This window comes from Apus apus, chromosome 3 (assembly GCF_020740795.1).
Source record: "Apus apus isolate bApuApu2 chromosome 3, bApuApu2.pri.cur, whole genome shotgun sequence".
NCBI classification, from domain to species: Eukaryota; Metazoa; Chordata; class Aves; order Apodiformes; family Apodidae; genus Apus; species Apus apus.
This window is the reverse complement of record NC_067284.1, coordinates 11,778,732-11,799,782: the sequence shown is the minus strand read 5'-3', so window position 1 is coordinate 11,799,782 and position 21,051 is coordinate 11,778,732. Positions and strand designations below refer to the sequence as shown.

Here is a 21,051-nt window from a genome sequence, read left to right as displayed (position 1 = left end):
TTATAAGTACTAAAATACACAATGAAATAGCACTGACTGCCAAGCAACCTTGACAGGGGGAATTCAAACTAAGATTGTTTTTCTATTCTTATCTTACCTCATTACAAGTCAGGTTTTGTTTACCCTGGAGAGAGACGTGTTTCTGGCTTTGCACACCTGCTGGGCCACTCTGAATCTGCCCCCTCGTTGCCGTAGAACCGGTGCTTTCAGCAGATTTGCTTATCTCACAGTCCACTTGAGCAGGAATATGGCCTGGCCATGTTCAGAGCCTGCTTCTGGAGCTTCTCTGGAGTTCATCAAAACAGTGTTTGGCAGAGGCAGCTGCCTGGGATTTATTCTTTTACCTCTCCAGTCCTTGAGTCTGCTCAGTCCCTCAGCTTAAAATAACACGTATTCTGGTAAAATGTGTGGATTTCTATTGGCAGGATAAGAGGCAAGAGGAAGGTGGAACCTGTAGTGCCCCGGCCCCACATGGCACCCTATTTGGAGCCTGATTTACCCAGACCGTGCAGCTTGCTGACAGAGTAGGAGGCTGGAAGGCCAAGGCCATACCCAGCTGCTGCAATAGTCAAGTGGGTAACCAGGAGCTCTCTTGACACTCCAGCACTGCACATGGGTTTGTGCAGCACTGAGTTACCTGAAAGGGGTTCAAACGTGTCCCCACACCCGTGCTCTGATGCAGGGATGTGGTTCCCATCCATGTGATTTGGGAGCATACACAGTCCTCAGGATATAATTGTACCCTAGAGCATTCATAGCTCAGGAATAGCATAACTGCTAGGAAAACTGAAATGGCTTACCTGCTACTCTACTCTTTAGCTCATCCCACACATTTTGGCTGTTGGCCCTACCTCATTGCTACTGCTGGCCTTGAGAAGCAGCCTGTGTGAGTCTTCTGGCTGAGGGGTAGGTCTTCACCCCTCATGCCAGTCCTCACTGACCACTTGTTCTGCCTCCTTGGAACAGGCTGCCCAGGGAAGTTGTGGAAGCCCCATCCCTGGAAGAGTTCCAGGCTCAGTTTGATGGGGCTCTGAGCAACCTGACCTAGTGGGAGGTGTCCCTGCCCATGCAGAGGGGTTGAAAATAGATGATCTTTAAGGTCCCTTCCAACTCAAACCATAGGATTCTAGGATCTTTTTCTAAGTCAAAAGCCATCTCTTTTCTCAGGATCACTGATGTCTGCACTCCTGTGATGTTTCCACTGGAGTTCCCTGTTCCAAGAGCCACCTCCCCATCATTTTATCTCTTCCATTCCTCTGTGGCACATGAGATTATAGCAGTTCTGGCTGCCTTTCACACCCTTTCTTCCACAAGACCAAACATGTAGTGTCTGTGTGGTGTTCCCTGTACTCTTGCCTGGTCTCCAGTTGCTCTCATTGTAACTCAGAGCTAATTTGTGGGGCACAGAAACACTCCCCATTGCCTCCCACACCCCCAGCCCTGTCTGCCCACGGAAGCCTGCAGACAGGTTTTTTCAGTTCGACCATCCCACCTTTTTTAATGCAATTTTTTACCCTTTGGATGAAAGTTTCACACCCCTCGATGATCAAATTATTTCAGAAACTCTTTGAAGTTTGCTTTGATAACAACAAAATTCTGTTCCCCCAACATACTTGGCCTTTATAAAGACCTATTTAATATGATAACCTTATCGCCTCCTCACATTAGCGCAAGTTCTGGGTAGAAGAATTAATCAAAATTTAATTTTCTCAAAATATCATAGATGAATGCTCCTGAACCCAATTTGTGTGCTTTCTGCTAGTCAAATAGACACAAAGATACTGGGGGAGGAAGTGGAGGGCAAAAGGGGACATGAACAGTATTTCTGATTAAACAAATCCCTATCATGGGAGTTGACCTAACTATAATTTGATTTTATTTTTTAAAAAATTATTATTTTTACATCCCGTGTTTTCTAAGAAAAAAATAAATGGGTTGCACTTGGATTTTACTTCATGATTTTTTTAAACACTGGAAAAAAAGATTATTGTTCCCTCATCAAGTTCATTGAATGTTTTCCACATTTTCACACTTCTGGGTGCACCAACATCACTGGAAGATTCTCATACTTGTGCTGGTCACAGCATGTTCATGTACCCCTCTACTGCTGACTATGCATTGAAATAAACCAGACTAAAATGAGCCCTGACTAAGGGAAGCCTGTTTTGTAAACCTCTCAATCAAACAGCAGCCTCAGCCCCACAGATCTCTGCACCTGAACAAGTATTTGGCTTGCTAGGAAGCAGAAGCAGCACTAATCTATGTTCCCACTGCAAACATTAACTCACTGATCCAGATGTCAGCACAACGAATATGACTTACCTTTGTTTGTACACGAAATCAGGAGACAGGGTCATGAGGGAGGGAAGGGGGGAAGGCTCCTTGCTCCTATGATGAATACTGTCACAGCTGGCAGATGCTGCTCCCATTTCCCTGTGCAAGCCTGACTTCCAGGGACAGTTCTGCCTTACCCATCAATTGGCAATTCTGGTGTCATCCCGGGATGAGCATACATGGAGTGGAGCCCTGCCCTCAGGGAACACGAGCAGAGGGCCAGCCATGGAGCACAGGTTTCTCTGTCTCCCATTTGATGGTGGGACATCTTGAAAAGCAGGTAGGTAGGTCTAACAGAGGAATACAAGCTTGAGGAGCTATGCAGTAAGTGCAGATCATATACATTTGACATTGGGAACAAAGAGATACAGGTAAAATCTAAACCCTGAAGGGTTGGTGAACCTTGGAAACATGGAGCAGTCTCCAGACAAGGTGAGTGCAACCCCTGTGTGTAGGAGGGTGGGACTGACCCAGCCAAATGTTACTCTCATGCAAGTTAACAGAACTGCTTGGATTTAGGATTTGATTAGACATCCAAAAGAAAGCAGTAAAATCTACAGAAAATAAATAGACTAAATCTTGACCAACTAACTGGATACTTTTCATGAGATTACAAATTTAATTGATCACTGCAAGAATTTTGATGCTATGAAATTTACCCTCAATAAAAAATACTTAACACTGTGCTCACAAAACTAATATGATGGGGTGTTAGTGTCCTAATAACATGGGGGAATGCCATAAAACAATACACATCATAGCAACTGAAAAAGAATAGAGAGGAAACACTGAAGAGACAGACAGACATCTGCAGGAGAGATGCAGGAGGAACAATGTGGATTTCAGTTCTCATTCTCTCTTTGTTTTCTACAGATGTATCCTAAGGAATTAGCTTGATGTGCCAACACCTTTGTGAATTCTCCGAGGTTGTAAGACACAATTATGCATTACACATTATGCATATATAAAGTCACACATCTTGGGCACAAAACTGAGGATCTGTTGTGCTAAGGAGTGGGAATCCTGAAGGACTGTTCCTGTGAACAAGCAGGCAAACACAAATCACACAGCGCCATGTGCTGGCTGGACACACCAACCTGCTTCCTTAACGCGTACAGAGGGGAGCAGTGAGTAGGGGTAAGGGAAGTTACCGTACCTCTCCAGGAGTGCTGACTGCCAGATCTGGTTCAGCATGCATACTCAAAACACTAGAAAAATCAGAAATGGTTGAGAGAAGCACCACAAGAATTGTACACATAGTAAGGACATACCAGCCGTGGCGGCAGGATCTTAATTAGAAGGAAATTTTTAAAGTCAAGATGAGATTTTTAGCTCCTGAAAGATGCAGTCTAGACAGCTGCAGCCTAAAACAGGAAGCTGCCCTATTACAATACGTGTCCAGGAGCTGGTTCAAGTAGGTGGGCTACTAGCTTTAGTAGGGTCATGCTGGATGATAAACGGGTAGGGAAGACTAATGTAGCTGCCTCCTGCCCAACTTTCCCTGCAACTACAATTAACGCCGAATGGGTAAGGTACACAGTGCTAGTGGTTGTCAAATGTGTACTTCATGGGCCTTTCCATTTCCTTCTGGTTCTGGTCACAGAAAGAGTAAATTGTATTTCAAAATGGTGTAACCGATCATGGCCACCACTGGCCTGGGGGCTTTTACCTGAGAGAAAAGCCACTGACCTCTGAAAAACATGGAAAAATTTCTTGAAAGACTGAACAGCAACACCACCACAGCATCCTAGTGCTCAGACTGGAACCAGGAAAGCACAGGAAGGCACCACAGAATCAGGGAATCATCCTGGTTGGAAAAGACTTTGAAGATCATCAAGTCCAACCATAATCTAAATCCACCAACCATAACCTAAATCTACCAGTTTAGTGCTTAAATCATGTTCCTAAGCACCGTATCTATATTTCTTAAACACATGCTTAGCAGAAGTATTTTAAACCATTGACTTTATTAAAATACTTAATACACAGTTTGTAGAGGAATGTACTTACATTTTCTGGAAACTCCACTGAAACGAAATTTTAATTATATATTTAACAAATGACAAAACAGTGGAGGTGTTCATGCTGTACACCAAAGATTGGACAGGTTAGGGGGCTTTTTTATCATCGTTATTTTCCTGGCACAAACTCTTCTTTGCCTCTTAGCTTCAACCTCTGGAATATCAGAGTAGCAGAGAAAGGAGGTTTGCATTTCTCACAGCATTAAACCCATCTGGTCCAAGTGAAATTCCATTTCTTTTTGTCAGGTTCTTCATTCAACCCTTCCCCAGTAGCTTCCATTTCCAGAAAAGCAAAGATGATTGACCTCTCTAAAAAGCTACAGGTCATAGTGCAAGAAGAGTTTGATAATCAAACGTGAATGTGGAAGTCTAAAACTTCTCAGTCATTATTCTTTCAAAATACCCATCCCAAGCTGAGTGTGGAAAAAAAGAAAGACACTGCCCAAAGACAAGGGCCACAACACATCCGTGGACTCGGTGGAATGCACGTGGAAGACAGCCTGCTGTGCTGCAGCTCTGAAGACCAGAAGCTGGGCCTTGCTGAAATACAAGATGCAAGGGGCTGGGAAGGAGTAAGATAGAAATAACCTGGACACATCCTCACAAGAATGAAATGTCCTAACCTCATGGAGAAGATCGTGGTCATCACAGACATTGCAATTGCCACAGAACCATGGCAAAGTGTCTGTTACAACAGCCTCAATGACAGGTATAATCTAGGGGAAATCGTTTATGTGGAGTGAAAAATAATTAATGGTGTGTTTCAATGCAAGATGCACAGAGGCTGCATAGGTTTTCACATCAAATTAATAAGGCTCTTTTAGGAGAATTTTGCAACCTTGCATAGGTGATGTTGTATCTTTTCATTAGATAATATGCAGAAACTATGTACAGTTGAAAAAAAGAACTTTGATGAATGCTTTTTTCCCCCCAAGTTTTACCATAGTATAACAAGTAACTTATATAACTCTTTCAGTTCTCTAAAACAAATACAGAGTATCCCAAAAAAGAGATGCTAGTAACACCATCTAAATGATGCCATGTGCATTTCTACAATAGGTTTAAACAATTAGAGAAGCCACCACAAAGCACAGTAGTCCTCAAGTTTCCATAGGAGTTAATTTTGCCTACAGACATTAAAAACTCATTTAAACAAAAATGCATTTTAGTTATAACAAAGTAATGAGCTTTACTGATTAGATTGCTGAATGACTTGATGACCCACACACTAAGTAAACTACAGAAAGAGCCAATTTGATCCCTGCTTGATAAATGCACAGTAAACTTCAGAATTTGCATTTGGTTTCCAATTAATCCCAGCTCAGAACAACTCCTCCAATACACAACCAGAATGCAGCTTCTCAGGACTACTGTTCTGACCATCTGCCATTCTGCTGCAACAAGAGCCATCAGGGCATTTGTGGGGTTCTTCCTTTGGTAAGAAAGAAAGGCAGGCAGGGGATGAGGACAATGCCAAAGGACAGCCAACCCCAACTCTTGTTCCCTGGGACACTTCCCACCTAACGTGGTGCTCTCCCACTGAAACTCCCTCCTCTGTTACACAGGAGTTGTCTGGCATTTCTTTTGCCATTTTGTGCCTGGATCTAAAACGTCATGATTAGCATTGCTAATTACTCTTGCATATCCCAGTGATGCCTATGTACTTTTTAGTAATATTTACAGTGGTATCACTGTGGAGAAAGAAGCCTTGTACGAGGAACAGCCTCTTAACAGAGACGGTAATACTAAGAATTTGGTGTTCTCATCTACAGATAAATTTAAAAAGGCAAAGCTAAAATCAGCCCTCTATACACTTGGTGTCTTAGGTTCAAATGGGGGAAAAAACCAAAAACCCAGCACATTTCCTTTCAAAGGGATGCTATTACAAGAAGGATTAACTTCCTTAATATTTCAACAACAAAATCCCAGCTAATTTTGAATGTAATGAAATCTAAGGCAGCTTAGCTTTCCACCAACACAGAGCACAAACAACATTGCTGTTTGCTGTTCAACACAAGACTCAGAAATGCAGGGAAACTGTGACCAATTATACTATGGGTGACAAATCGCAACCAGTTGAATAACAATCATAAAAAAACACTTGTGTTTTGTTTTTTGTTTTTTTTAAACACAGCCTCTAAAAGGTACAGCATCCCAATGTTTTCTCAGTTCCAGACTGCTGACATTATAAATTAAAGGTGAAAAGAGATCCGCATATAAACAAGGTGGCTTTCCATGGACTTCATGGTACTGTTCTTGTCTAAACCTTTGGAAATTTAATCTTCAAATACCATAAGGTAAGATTGAATTTATCAGTTACGAAACAATGTCCATTCATATGTAGGTTTGTTGTTTTGGTGTTTTTTTTTAAAAAAAAAAACACAACAGAAAACAAAACCAAACAAACAACTCAAAAAAACCCCACACCCGAGTCTTTACAGCCATTCAGAATTCTGTTTTTCCAGCCTTCACACTCGCGCGTCGCCTCCTGCAGAACTGTAAACACACTCTCTGCTGAGAACAAGGCCTTACGTTATGGTACGTGGCCTTTTGGGTGGTGGGGGTGGCATGAGTTCAGTGTCAGGATCGAGGTGGTGTTTCCGTGTCTGTCCTTGAGAAGCTGCTGTACATCTGTCAATGAACTCAAACAGCATCTCCTTCGTGACCGGGTTCTGGATGCTATTGCAAACAGCTGGGAACAAAGAACATATTCTTAAGTTACCAAACCAATTTGTTGATGTTTGTACTTCAATAATTTCATTCTCTCTTTGCAAAATAAATAACATAATTCAGCTCAAGTGTTCAGCCTTAAAGGGGGACTTCCACAAGATGGCTGTGTCAGGAGTCAAGTGTCTGTGCTTTGCCCCCCAGCAAGCAAAGCAGTGTAGTGGGGCTCTGCCTCACGGGAATTGCTCTTGTTTAAACAAACAGCTGGATCCCCAGTTCCAGAGAGACAGGGAACTACTAGAGAGAGTCCAGTGGAGGGCAACAAAGATGACTGGGGGATTGGAGCATCTCACTTATGAGGAGAGACTGAGAGAGCTGGGACTCTTTAGCCTGAAGAAGAAAAGGCTGAGGGGAGAGCTTATTAATGCCTGTAAGTATCTAAAGTGTGGGTGTGAGGATGGAGCCAGACTCTTCCAGTAGTTCCCAGTGACAGGATGAGAGGCAACGGGCACAAGCTGGAACATGGGAAGTTCCACCTAAATATGAGGAAGAACTTTACTGTGAAAGTGACAAAGCACTGGAACAGGCTGCCTGGATGCAGTCCTGACTAATGTGCTCTAGGGGATCCTCCGTTAGCAGGAGAGTTGGACAGGATGATCTCTAGAGGTCCCTTCCAACTCTGATGATTCTGTGATAAAGTGTGTGGGTGTAGGCTTCATGGGGTGACTATAAAAATGCCAAGAACTGATATCCTATTGAGCAAGCAAGGATGTGGTGAAACATGGCTTTAAACACTCATCAAACTGGAATTGCCAGAAGCAAGACTGGATTAATTCTGAAAGCCTCTGAATTTTCACTACTGAGTACTATAGATACCAAAAACCCACAATGCACAGAACGTACAAGAAAATACAAAATTATTAGAGGATAATTTATAGCACGGAATAATTTAGAATTCATCACAGTATGGCTGCAATTTCCATGTAAAACAACCTATTGACTCCCTAGAGCACTAAACAACATTGAGGCTCCTTAAAATGCACTTGCAATATAGCATTGTTATGCATAACAAGCAATATATAATTTCCTGACTCTTAAAAACACTCCTTTCTTTCCTGCTGAATTCCAGAACCACTCAAAGCATTACTTTACAATTAATAAAACACTTTCCTAACATTTGCTTTAAAAGTTGTGCTGTATATAACTTCAACAGTTGGAAAGCTCTGATTATCAATAGCTTAGTTACAGAATTTGTGCTACCAGGCAGCTGGTATGACTCTATATCATCTTTTAAGGGCTGTCCCAGCTTAATTACTCAAAAAGCACTTATCTTTTCAATTTGAAAGGTATCAAAGTCCAAAAGCAAGATGGAGACAGGCACTTATTTTGTTTGTATTTCAACCATGGAGAGAAAAAAAAATATTTCCATACTAGAGAAAGCAAGTAAAGAAAAAAGGGTCTAGGGAAGGGGACAACAGAAGCCTCAACTGAGAAAATACAACTTTTGGAGATTTTGAAAAATGGTCAAAAGTGAAAATTTAAAGCCAAAACAAACCTTTCTGTTCTGCAAATACCCATGGAAAAATTGAAATGTTTCTTACAAAACACTTTTTCCTGTAGCATTTGATTTTCTTTTAGTTTTTAGGAAATTCATTATGTTTTGGCAGAAAAAAAAAAAAGTCAGGAATAATGTAACTGCTCTACAAATGGAAAAAGTGAGAAGAGAAAAAGGGAAGCTACATATGCTCTTAAGAACAAAGGAAAGAAGAATATGCAACTCCTCAAAGAAGGGACAACTCCGTGGAAAACTAACTATTGAAACAATGTGAAGTGAAACAGATAAGAGAAATTGAGGTCATGGTGAAAGGAGATGTGATCGTAATTCTGTGGCCTTTGTGGCCCATTCCTCTTTCCCCACAGGACTGCTCAGCAAGTATTCCAGCTACTCTGTGCTGGTTCCCTAAGGTGCCAACAGAAATATTATCTCCTGGCAAAATGATTACATTTTATTTATTCAGGAAAATCTACTCACTGCTTAGGCAGAAATACAAGTAAAATGGTTCAGAGAAAATCCTACATGATCTGTGCATGCTCTAGTAAATGGCCTTAAATATGATCAAACTTCATTTTGGCACTTAACAGAAGTCAGTAACAACACAACTATTGCTATTCAGCCTTGCACAACTCTATTCAAACATATGGTTCACCTGAAAGCAAACATAATTTCATTTACAGTGCTTGGCAAAATGTTTTTTGGTAGAAGAACATAAAAGGATCACACTTCTGCAGGGATATACCCCCACCTTCCATTTGTTTCCCTCTTCATTGTTTGTACGACTATCGTAGAAAACTGAAGCTAACATTTTCTTCTATTACTTTTCTAGCCCATCTGCCAAATAATGGTTTTGGTGTTTTGAATAGAGTTGAAACATCATGGATTTTTTGTTAACAAATTCAGCTCACAGTGTGTCAGTTTGCATTACACCCCAACAACACGACAGGAGGAACTGCTGTTAGCTGACTGCTGTTGCAATGCAACTAAAAACTTTCTTGTGTCTCAGTAAAGAGGCATGTTCTGCCTTGTAAAGTTTCTGAGCAAGCGTTTTCAGTTCTACAAAGACTTAAGAACTTACTTCTGCATTATCCATTAAATACTGCACCAGAGTATTCGTTTAACTGACTTCATCAAATAACCCTCAAGCCCAAGGATTCATTCTATGTAAAAGCCAAACATGACATCAGCATTTGTAAGATTGAGGTATTACTATCATAAGTTAGAGAGGCCAGAACTCAACCTAGAAATGAGAACACAAAGTGCTTTTCCTCCTTAAATTGGAACAGAGTTAAAAAAATTAAATTTTTAAGAGTAAATTGTTCTACTCACCCATGGCAGTGCTGTAGGCATTTGGAAAGCTTTTGTCTATTCTCTGTCTCATGAAGACCCAGCTGTTGTTCTCAAACTTGCACTCTATAATTTTATTGTCATACTGTTTCAGTTCCTTTGTCACCTGTTTTAAAAAATGTTTGGGACAAACATTTTAATTCACTTTTTTTTTTTCCCCCTTTCTGTTAGGGATAAACAATAGGAGATCAAAAGCTGCCCTGCATTTTTCAGCAACATGCCTTCATCCTACACACAAAAAGTGCACAGATTACATCTCCATTATACATATGCTCAGCTACTCAACATTTAAGAAATACTTTTCAAATCTGCTGTCAATATACAGCAATTATATTATGCTAAAACATCAGCAGCTCTAACAGAGGGGAGAAAAAAGTCACTTCTGGCCCAAATGCAAATAGGTTTCCATGGGAATAAAATGCTTCCAGTGTAAGTGCTACTGCCAGCCTAAGTGCACGAAATGTATTATCTGTGTTTCATCAACCTTCTTTGTTGAAGGTCTCAAAGCCAAATGTCAGATTTCAATACCAGAAAGAGCTTATGGAAAATAATTTCACTCTTTACATTACTGAGCATTTTCCTTTTTTTAGTTAATTTGCCTTTAAAAATGAAGATAGCTACCCCAAATAACATGGGGTTTCAAATCACACACATTCTAAATCTCCTTCAGGCCTCTCTTCATTGATTCATAGATTTGTCAGCAGCCAATAACCTGAGCTATTTATCTTTCTATCTGGCAATGCTGTTTGGTTTGGAAATGTAGTTTATATGCATTGGACTTCCTAGTTGTTTTGCTACTTCATCCTATGCATCCTAATCTACAATACAATGCAAAAAAAAAAAAAACTGTCAAGTAACCATGGTAACCTAAGAACCTTATCTAACGCTTTAACAGTTTTACCCATATACTTGGTTCCAAAGGGCCTCTTCAGAAGCATAAAGCTGTACTGAACTGCTAGCTGGCTTTTCTACTATGGTTTACCAACAAAAAGCTGAACAAGGCAAAACAACACTTTGGATTCAGGTTCTTATGCATATGTGCTCTCATAAAAGGGGACTGGTTATTGCAGTTCATTAGCATAATTTTTCACCTCTGTTGTCTGTTTGCTCCTGAGCAGTGACATGGGAATTTACTACTGTCAGAGGGATGTCTATTTGAAAAAGGCCATAACTGTCTCCAGACAGCTTAATAGCACGTGCAGTGGAAAAGCCCATGAAAGGCTTTTCCATTGATTTCCAGATAAAGGCAATTAACTCATGAAAAGATCCTGAGCATGGACTGAGTCCTCCTCGATGTACATCCTTAATTTGATAAGCAGAAACCTAACATTTTTTCTTGGTATTTACCCTGATTACTTGTATTCATTCCTGGATAAGGAGCCCTGGGATTTTACCTGTCAAGTGAACGTGTCACTAGAGGACAATTTTGTTAAACTCACAACTGAAGCCTGTCCTGCTACAGGGCTGACAAAACAGGCTTCCATGCAACACTTTATTTCTCCATTCATTCTATCACCTGTAAAGAGTTTTTCTCCTAAAATCATTTAATCCTTAAGTGAACTCTCTGTCTGCTGATGGTCACTTGAAGGAAATAAACTGAAGGCACAGAACAGCAATCTTTTCCTTTTCTCTGCACAGCATCACTTCTTTCTATCCACATTGAAAAGCTACATATACAGTCCAGATGTTTCACTGACACATATCTGTGGGCATATTTATGTGCCATTAGGGTACACAGGAAAACACAACATCCTTTTCTAGCGCACTGTGGATACATAAACCCAGGAAGAAGCTCACGGCTGTGCAGTGCCTTGGGAAGGTATTTAACTTTCAAAACAGCTGCCCTAGTGGGAGGGGGGCAGCAGGGGGTATGACCATGTGCCTGATTTTCTGCCAAAGCAAGGAAATGTTAGAAGGATCACTTGCTAGAGAGAGAAATGTATAAAACTGCAGGCAATGACTTCAACTAACCAGCCACCTCATAAGGCTTTCTCATGGTTTATCATTCTTCTAGTGGTCAGGTGCTCAGAACAGAATTAAATTAGACAGCAGCTTTATCTGACTCTGGCAATTAAGCAGTATTATTAACTATCGAGATACTTGCTTGGCCATTCATTAGGAATCTGGAAGACAGATCTTTCCACAAAATATGAACACCAGCCAAAGCATTGACTTAAATTAATTTTCCTGTTAGAAAACTGATGATCATGTCTTTAACAATTGCAAGCTGTAGTAATTGTTTTACAAAGGAAGAAATAAATACAGCACCTACTCTTCCCTGTACTTTGTTAAGTGGCCTCAGTCTTGTAAACGTACTTATTGTAATAATATTCATGGACATTTTAGGAACTGCTGGGCATTTGATCAAGACTACAAGTAATCTGAGCAAAACATCATTTTCCACATCAAAAATACTCATCTACAATTGCATCTTAGTAGACTTCTAAACGGATGTTGTTTATGCACAGTACTGAACAAGCCAAAAGTGATCCTTGTACCCATAATTCACACCTTATGTCTATCACCTGCATGTTACTTTCTGGTATTTCAGCTTCAAAGCAGGACAGGAAAACTGTCAAATGTACCTGTCTTGATTTTCCTTCCCTTTGGGAATTCATTCTGAGCTTCTAAGAGCAGCATCTTCTCAATTCTCCCTTTGCAATATGGTGTTCATCCCTTCTACTCCCCCTTACATATCTGAATAAAGCACCATAATTTTGCTTCCTGAGATGAACTACTTCTAGCTAGTGTTTCACAGACACAGAAGTGTCTCAGGAATGATGGCAGTTCTCAGCCAAAATGCTTTTGCTCATCAGCAGCAATGTTTTTAGTACAGTGCCAATGGTTCTGCCATACTGCTGACAAAATGCATTGATCCAGCATTCAGCAATTTGAAGATGGAAACTGCCACCACACTAAGGACTCCATGGAACCTCCCTTAATTAAATATTTAGGCCCTAGCCTATTTTTGTACAGTCAGTTGGAAACAGAAGCTGTTGGGGCTGTCAGAGGTGGTGCATCTGAACAGTAACTCTGGTCTGCGCCACAACTGTGTCCTGAGGAAGAACACCAACTTGCACACCACTATCAAATCAGAATGAATGTAATACAAGACCACTGCATTGAATGTCATGAAGGTAACACAGGAAGGTAACACAGGAAGGCAACAGCTATCTTCTTCTCCCTGCTGAGAAAGGCTTCCCACTGCCATCATCTTCTGGGCTATTTGCTAAGAAAAACTTCGGTGGGGTAAGCTTATTGCATTTTGTAAGAATGATGACACTTAAGGTTTAGGAAATCTCCTATTTTCCAATCTCCATTCATTCCCCATGTTCTGAAAAAATTTGGAATATATTAAAAAAGTGAAATATCTAACCCATCTCAAATTATCTCGTCTGGCAGAATAATGGAGCCATTTTGAGATGAATCACAGTCTGTTTATATGCAGCCACATTTTATGTTAATCTAGAGCAAAATGTGAAAAAATAATATATCCAGCTGAAAAAGAGAAGAAACCATTTACATGAAATGTAGTTAGCTCTAGTCTAGTGAACATGCCTGCATTATCTCTGCTGACTACCAGTGGCCAAGGCTTTTCTGTGTATCTCCACAGTGCACTTGATCATCAGACTGGTCCATCATTCATAGAACCATGGAATCATAGAATCATTAAGGTTGGAAGGGACCCTAAAGATCACCAAGTTTCCTCCTGTTGAGTTATTTTTTCATTAACTTGAGGCACAGATATTTTTTGTGAAGATTTCAAAGACTAGTCTCATCACTCTTATTCCCAACAGAGAATTAAATTCCTGGGCAAGCTGTACTTGACGTAAGAGGTATTATCAGTGAGAATTTAGATGTCAAAGTAATTAAGTTCTCTCTAAGTCGAAGAAATACAGGTTTGATGGGTGGACTGTTCAGCGGATAAGGAATTGGCTGGATGGTCGCACCCAGAGGGTAGTGGTCAATGGCTCAATGTCCAGATGGAAAACAGTGACAAGTGGTGTCCCTCAGGGGTCCATACCGGGACCAGTTGTTACTATCTTCATTCATTATATTGACAGTGGCATTGAGAGCACCATCAGCAAGTTTGCTGATGACAGCAAGTGGGGTGGTGCCAGAGGGACAGGATGGCATCCAGAGGGTATCCTGGACAAGCTGGAGAAGTAGGCCCAGGAGAACCTAATGAGGTTCAACAAGGCCAACTGTGCACCTGGGCTGGCACAACCAGAGATATGAAACAGGCCAGGGGACAACATGCTAGAGAACTGCCCTGTGGAAAAAGACCTGGGGTTACTAGTGGATCAAAAGCTGGACATGAGCCACCAATGTACAATTGCAGCCCAGAAGGCCAACTCCATCCTGGGCTGCATCAAGAGAAGAGTGGGCAGCAGGTCAAGAAGTGATTCTGCCCCTCTACTCTGCCCTGGTGAGACCTCACCTGGAGTACTGTGTCCAGCTCTGGAGCCCCCAACACAAGAAGGACATGGACCTGTTGGAGCATGTCCAGAGGAGGGCAACAGCAACAATCGGAAGCCTGGAGCACCTTTCTTATGAAGACAGGCTGAGGGAGTTGGGGCTGTTCAGCCCGGAGAAGAGAAGGCTCCAGGGAGACCTTACAGCACCTTCCAGTACTTGAAGGAGCCTGTAAGAAGGCTGAGGAAGACCTGTTCACTGGGGCATGTAATAACAGGACAAGGGGTAATGGCTTCAAGCTGGAAAAGGGTAGATTTAGGTTGGACATTAGAAAAAAGTTCTTTAATATGAGGGTGGTGGATCACTGGAACAGGCTGCCTAGAGAGGTGGTGGAGGCCCCCTCCCTGGAGACATTCAAGGTCAGGCTTGATGGAGCTCTAAGCAATCTGTTCTAGTGTGAGATGTCCCCGCTTATTGTAGGGGGATTGGACTAGATGATCTTTAGAGGTCCCTTCCAACCCAAGACATTCTATAATTCTATGATTCTAAGTTAGTATTTTGGAAAGAAAGTCCACTAACTTAAACATCACAAGCGCATCTACCATCCATATATTCCAGCTGTTTAGAAAAAAGGAGGTAAGATTCTAGATAAATGTAGACTTGCCTGAAAGAAGCCTTGCATTTCTTATGCTTTTTTTTTTTCAAAGCAATTGAAATTATTTTAGCTGAAGTAAATAATCCTCTCTTTAAAGAAAGTGATGCTTGTAAGCAGAATCCTAACATATTCTATATCAAATCCATTATCTCTTTAAATGCCTTTTTGTTGCACTTTCCCCTCTATTACCAAACATTTATAGAAAGAAAATCATTCTTTAATTCAACAATCCCTACTGCTTATTCCACATCCCTACTCACTGGCCTATTTCAAAGATCCCAGAAGAAACAATTGTGATATTAGAAGCAGAAAATGTGAACTTCCATGAGAAATCAAACGAGCAAAAGCAGCAGTTGAAGTCTTACAAAATTAAAAAGATCTTTATTTCTAAATACAGAATTAAAAAGGAGCCATAACACACAGGCAAGATAGATTCTAGATGTAATGGCTTTCTATTTTCTAAGAAGAATCTGCCTTTTCTTTTTATAGCTGCTACGTGCAATGAAGGCATTCCTTTTTGATACCATCAAGTACACCATTTGTTTTCTATTTTAAACACAAGTTCCTATGCCTGAAGGGTAGAAAAGTTTACACCTGCCACATAAGGTCTGGAAAGTAATTCTTCTTCTCTCTGATACTATAAGCAACTTTTCTCCATTAGGATTCATTCTGACAGCTGAAGTAAATAAACAAGTGAAAGCAGCACATCCCAAAATAAATGAGAAGTTGTGTCTTCATGAGGGAGAAACCTGGTCATTTCCCAGTCTCCCATTGCAGGAAAACTGGAGCCCACATCTCCTCTAGAGAGCCACCCTGCAAAAATTAAACATTTTTCTAGGAACAGTCAGAAAAAATATGACATTTGCAAGCTCCTTGTCCTGTAGATACTGGGATACATTCAGCCACACATGACAGTTTAGGTGATGAAATCTCTTTAGCAAAATAGCCTGTTTCAAATCCTCATTTCTGCATTCCTCCCAAATGCTGTGGCTGCCCACAACTTATTTCTGAGCTTCTCAAGCAACATGCAATGACCTAGACAACAGAGAATAATTAACTCGCCCACGGGTACTATGACTCCACAGTGGGAAGGGCAACATCTGAAGACCACGGAAAAGCAGTGACAACAGTCAGGGAACATAAAGAACAACTACGTGGGAATTTCAGGAAATGGAGTCAAGACTTCCTGAAAAAATGGGATGGAGACAGAGAAAATTTTAAAAAGCAGCAGTAGTAACAAAACAACCAGCTTCTAAAGATATAAAGATTAGTGAAACTCAAAATGAGATTGTTCTGAAGACTGAAGACTTAGAGGTGAAAAGCAAACTGCAAAGACCTGCACATGAAACCCAGGGAACTGAGAGGTGTGGAAAACAGGGCTCCTGTTCATTTTGAGAATACACCTAAAGCCAAGCTTTGAAGTGCATGATTTTAGTGCATGCCCAACTTTCCAGAGCTTGTGTATGGCTAAGCACTATCCTGGGAAAGCACTCTTACACATGATTACAGATGAGGACATGAAGATAAGAAATTCTAATGATTTTACTAAGAACATCCTAGAGCATCAGTCACTATGTAGTTATTAGAGCATCCAGCACTTACAGGGCACAGCACAGCACCTCATACACATCCCAAGCTGATCCTTCAGTGCTTCTTCCACATTCTTGGGCAGCTTGTTCAGATGCTTTTAAAGAACCTTCTTCCCCATTCACATAAAGTATCTCATATGTTCCACAACAAAACTTCTCAAAGAACTATAAAAATTTAGGAGATGGTTATTAAATGCCCGTTCATAACATTAGTGTACACAGGACCACAGATATTAGTACTGTCAACTGGCTAATGTTAATCAGCTAAATAATCTTCACCTTTTTGTTCAAGCCAAGACAGATTTTGTAATGTAACTTAATATCCACTTCTTAATATTATTCAAGATATTATTTTATTAAAACCATAGATTTGTTGGGTGTAAAATAGGAGCACTGGTAACCAATTCTGTTGCTAAAGAAAAACATACTGATTGTGTTTCCTTTTAAGTAATGTATTACCCAACAAATAGTTATCAGCTTGGGTAAACACAATGCAGTCGATATGTTTATTTAATATTAAGGAAGCCTTCTACGTGTCACGATGCTGCTTCTTGTGTACATAGGAAATGGAAATGCTCCAATTTTGAGATCTCGTTCTTGAAAAGGAACATTAAGAAACATAAAAATTTTAACATTTTTGTTCGTGCCAAATTAAACCACAATGCTAACACCAAGCACTGGAAAATCATGGAAAAAGAAAAATTATGTTTCAAAACCACTAGAGTGAGGCTTTAAAAATTGTAGGTTTTTTTTCTTCTCTTTATTTTGTTTGGTTTTGGTTTTTGTTGTTTGGGTTTTTTTGTTTGATTGATTTTTTACTTCCAGTCTAGCACTCACAGCTCATTATTCTTTCTCTTTCACAGAATTTTCTAAAAGAATCTCTCATATTTACATGTAGACATTTCAAATATGGATCCTATTTTCTAATACATAGAATGGGTTGGAGTCCTGGCGTTTTTTTGACAACTAACTGATGGAAACCAGAAATAAAGAGATTTCCTCTTATCAGCAATACTACAAGTTTAATGACTTTTAGTGACAGGTGGAAGTAGTTTTCTTAAAGTATCCTGGAAGGTCTCCTGTACACCTGACCTTGCAACACCATCTGAACTATCAGTAAGAACCCAATGTTTTCCTGAGGTTTGTGTAGGGCTCTCAGAGGAACACTGGTATTTACAACAAAGCACATAACCCCTAAGACCAAGATGTGGAAATATATCTGTGCTTGCACAAATGCTTTGCTCAAAGATACACACTCTTCAAGATACTCTTTTTCTATACTTTCAGTTGCAGTCAGTGGGAAAGCCTGGTCAGCCACAGCAAACCAACCAATTCTTTCAACGCTTTTTGGGCATTATAACTCAGGAATCTACGGTACTCAAAGAGCAGTTGACCTTCCTACTAGACTTTGACATCTCCACCTAACTCCTGTGGGAACTTTAAAGCTCTTCAAAAACCTATTTTCTTTTAATCATCATCAAGAACAGGAAGCAGAGATTCAAGGATCCATACACATCTTGAACAGCTAAATGAAACAAAGTAATAAATGGTTGTCCTCCTTGATCGATATCCTTTGTCCTGGCACTCTAATCATCACAGGTATATGGATTAAAGAAAAAAGATCTCTCTGTACATCTTCTGTAAAAACTGAGAAATGGAAGATTTCTGTGTTGAGGACTCATGAACCTGGCACGCCTCCACTGTGATGAGTTCTTAAATAAAGTCATATTAAAAAAGCAGCTCATAAAATTCTCATCCTCAGCATGTGCTGATGAAAGAGGAGGAATCTCTAGGGGAGGGGGAACTGCAGTAAATACCCAGGCAGTACAAGAGCTCTCAAAGCAAGAATCACTGTGAACTTGCTGTAGAGAGGATGTGCATTTGGTGCCAACAGAGCTTCACCAGCTCTACAGCTCATAAATCTGTGGGAAGAGGCAAGAACAATGCTCCACCACAAGCACCTGCAGTAACTTTGCTGAGGCCAGAGACTGTCGCCTTGGCCTTAGCACACCAAGAATAATTGTACCACTAAAGATCCTTGGGGTCAGGGCTGAAACTTGAAGGTGTTTGCCAAGATACCAAAGAAAAACAGGCAGATGCAAGTAAAGCAGTGAAATACCACAGCGAACCACAGAACTGGGTTATGGAAAAACAAGCAAGGAAAAAAATCCTTGCACTGAAGAACAAGGAATCCCCCATGAGGAAGGTAACTGTACAGGAGGGAAAGACAGAGCAAGTCCAAGTTGTACATGCAAGTGTACATATAGCGCACGCTGACAGAAAAAGCTGTAATCATAATGTAGCATGATTCTGGGATGAAACATTTCATGCACAGACTGATATACTTTGAGGACTGCATTTCTACTTGACATGAGCTAGATGGTGAAAGTCAGTCTTAACCCTTGTGTTTTATTCACTCAGGCTGCTTTTGTGACAGAGAGCCAGCCCCAAACTGAGAGCACTGCATGCCAAGACACACAGATCTAGGAGATGAGTTATGTAGCAGTAATAAAGAATATACTTTGAAAACACCACTTAGCTCACTCATCAATTATGAATTTCATAAGGTTTGTTGTTCTCAGTTTGCAAATGGGGAAACGGACAGAGATGGTTTGTGGTCAAACAAGAGAGAAAGCATTTACCCCCCATTAGGTTCTCTAAACCCCATCTTAATTACCTCTCAGGTACTTACACTGATGCTACCGAGAAATCCTGTGACACGGGGCAGCTAAGACCTATTTAATAATTTATCAGTAGAAACCCGAACAAATCTTCCAGAGACAAAGCAATGCTATTACTATTTTACAACCTCTGGCAACACTATTTCTATACCTCAAAACAAACGAAAGGTAACCTAGATGCCTATGTCAGAGCAGGATGGAGAGCTTTTCTGACATTTCCTGCCTTTCAGATGTTGGACTTCACCTCTGTAATGATGGCTCTCTTGACAAATGTTTGTGTTTGTCACACATAGATTTTACAGTATACTTTCTCATAAGACTGTTCTCCATCTTTTCTTTCTACCCAACCTATTGCTACTGTAGGAGTCCAAATTAATCTCGTTTTATCTGTACTTCTTACCCCTACAAGGGATTCGGTCACTCGCTATCACGCTGCCGGGGACAGGTAACAGAGACTCCCCAGGGCTGGGCTATCAGGAGCTTCCCAGCAGCTTTCTGTGTCATCTGAGGAAAAACTACTTTTACAGGTTTGATAGTATCTGATCACTATTCATGGAGGCCTGGGCTCTGCAAACTCTTATCCTTTCAAGTTATATTTCTCTGAGCTGCCTCAGAAGATCAATTAGCCTACACTAGTGCTATCAGGATCAGGCCCTAAATCTAATTCTAGTCATTGCTTATCTGGCTTCTGAAATGTCCTTAGAAGCCATGGTTTTATACTTTTCCAGAAAAACACCAAGTGATACCAACATAAGCCAAAAGAAATTTAAACTTGAATCCAAAGGAGCAAGTAATTGCCAGTGAGTTTTTTAAACCCACTTTTACTTGTAACAGCACACAGCTTTCAAATTACAGCCATTACAAATCATATTATTTTCTTCCATTTAGATCCCAAAGAGCCAGTTTTATATGCTTGAAGTTTTTTCCCCATATATCAAAAATCACCACTGTGTTAACACTACAAGGAAATTTGTTTGCTTTGTTAAATTGAGCTTCAAAAGTGTGAATTGAACGTTCATTTGCAATTGCAAGTAATGCCTCTTCTTATATCCATTCAAAATGTTTACTTTATTACAGCTTATTATAAATGTACTGTCTAAAATGCAGCAGCATGACTGCTCAATTTCCAGGCCATAATTTTATGATAATCATATGTAATATATTCATGTGTCTACTCCACAGACTAACAAAGCCCAAACTGGTTTCTTAGCAGCTCAGCTTTCCCCATAGTTCAAATTTCTTTGCCTCAGAACATTACGGAATAACAACATGAAGAAAGATATAATCAGTTTTACTTCATATTCTTCACTATAGTAGGCAAACAAAGGAACATACAACATTAGAAGCTGAATTTGGCATACTGACTTTATCGAAGACTGGTATCTAAGTGATATGTAAATTATTAAACAAGCTATGCAAGCATTATTAGAAAGGTGGGGGTAGGGAGCAAGATTATAAATTTATAAATGTTTTCCTCATCTAGAAATCCTATTAATTCTTCAAAGCACTGAGACTGCACAGAGAGAATGTGCACATAAACTAAGGCCAGAAACAAGCAAACTTGCTTTTTGTCTCCTCTATTTAACATGTGTTTGAGTTTTTGCCTAGGACATATTTACAAAAAGTAGTAATTATTTTTTGTTTCTTGCTACATTTCAGAAGCAATTCCAAGTTACTTCTAAATCTGATAGTAGAACATACTAAGGCTTAGAGGACTTGTAGAAAATAAAAATACAGACAATCCATATCCACTTCACTAGCCTGAAAGGAGAGCTCAGTCTTGCTC

At 40.3% G+C, this 21,051-nt stretch overlaps 1 protein-coding gene across 2 annotated transcripts in view; it reads right to left on the bottom strand.

The window, feature by feature from the left end:
- Positions 1–4,282: 4,282 nt before the first annotated feature.
- The window catches only part of RNGTT (RNA guanylyltransferase and 5'-phosphatase), a 176,327-nt gene continuing 159,558 nt past the window's right edge, over positions 4,283–21,051 (bottom strand). The window contains exons 15-16 of one of the 2 annotated variants that reach the window (XM_051614993.1): positions 9,907–10,030; positions 4,283–7,047 (exon numbers count right to left, since the gene is read on the bottom strand). In XM_051614993.1, the coding sequence (XP_051470953.1) occupies positions 6,884–7,047; positions 9,907–10,030 (288 nt within the window). In that variant the 3' untranslated portion in view covers positions 4,283–6,883. Of the gene's footprint in view, positions 7,048–9,906; positions 10,031–21,051 lie in introns of those variants that run through there. The other variant, XM_051614994.1, reaches the window with a different exon arrangement.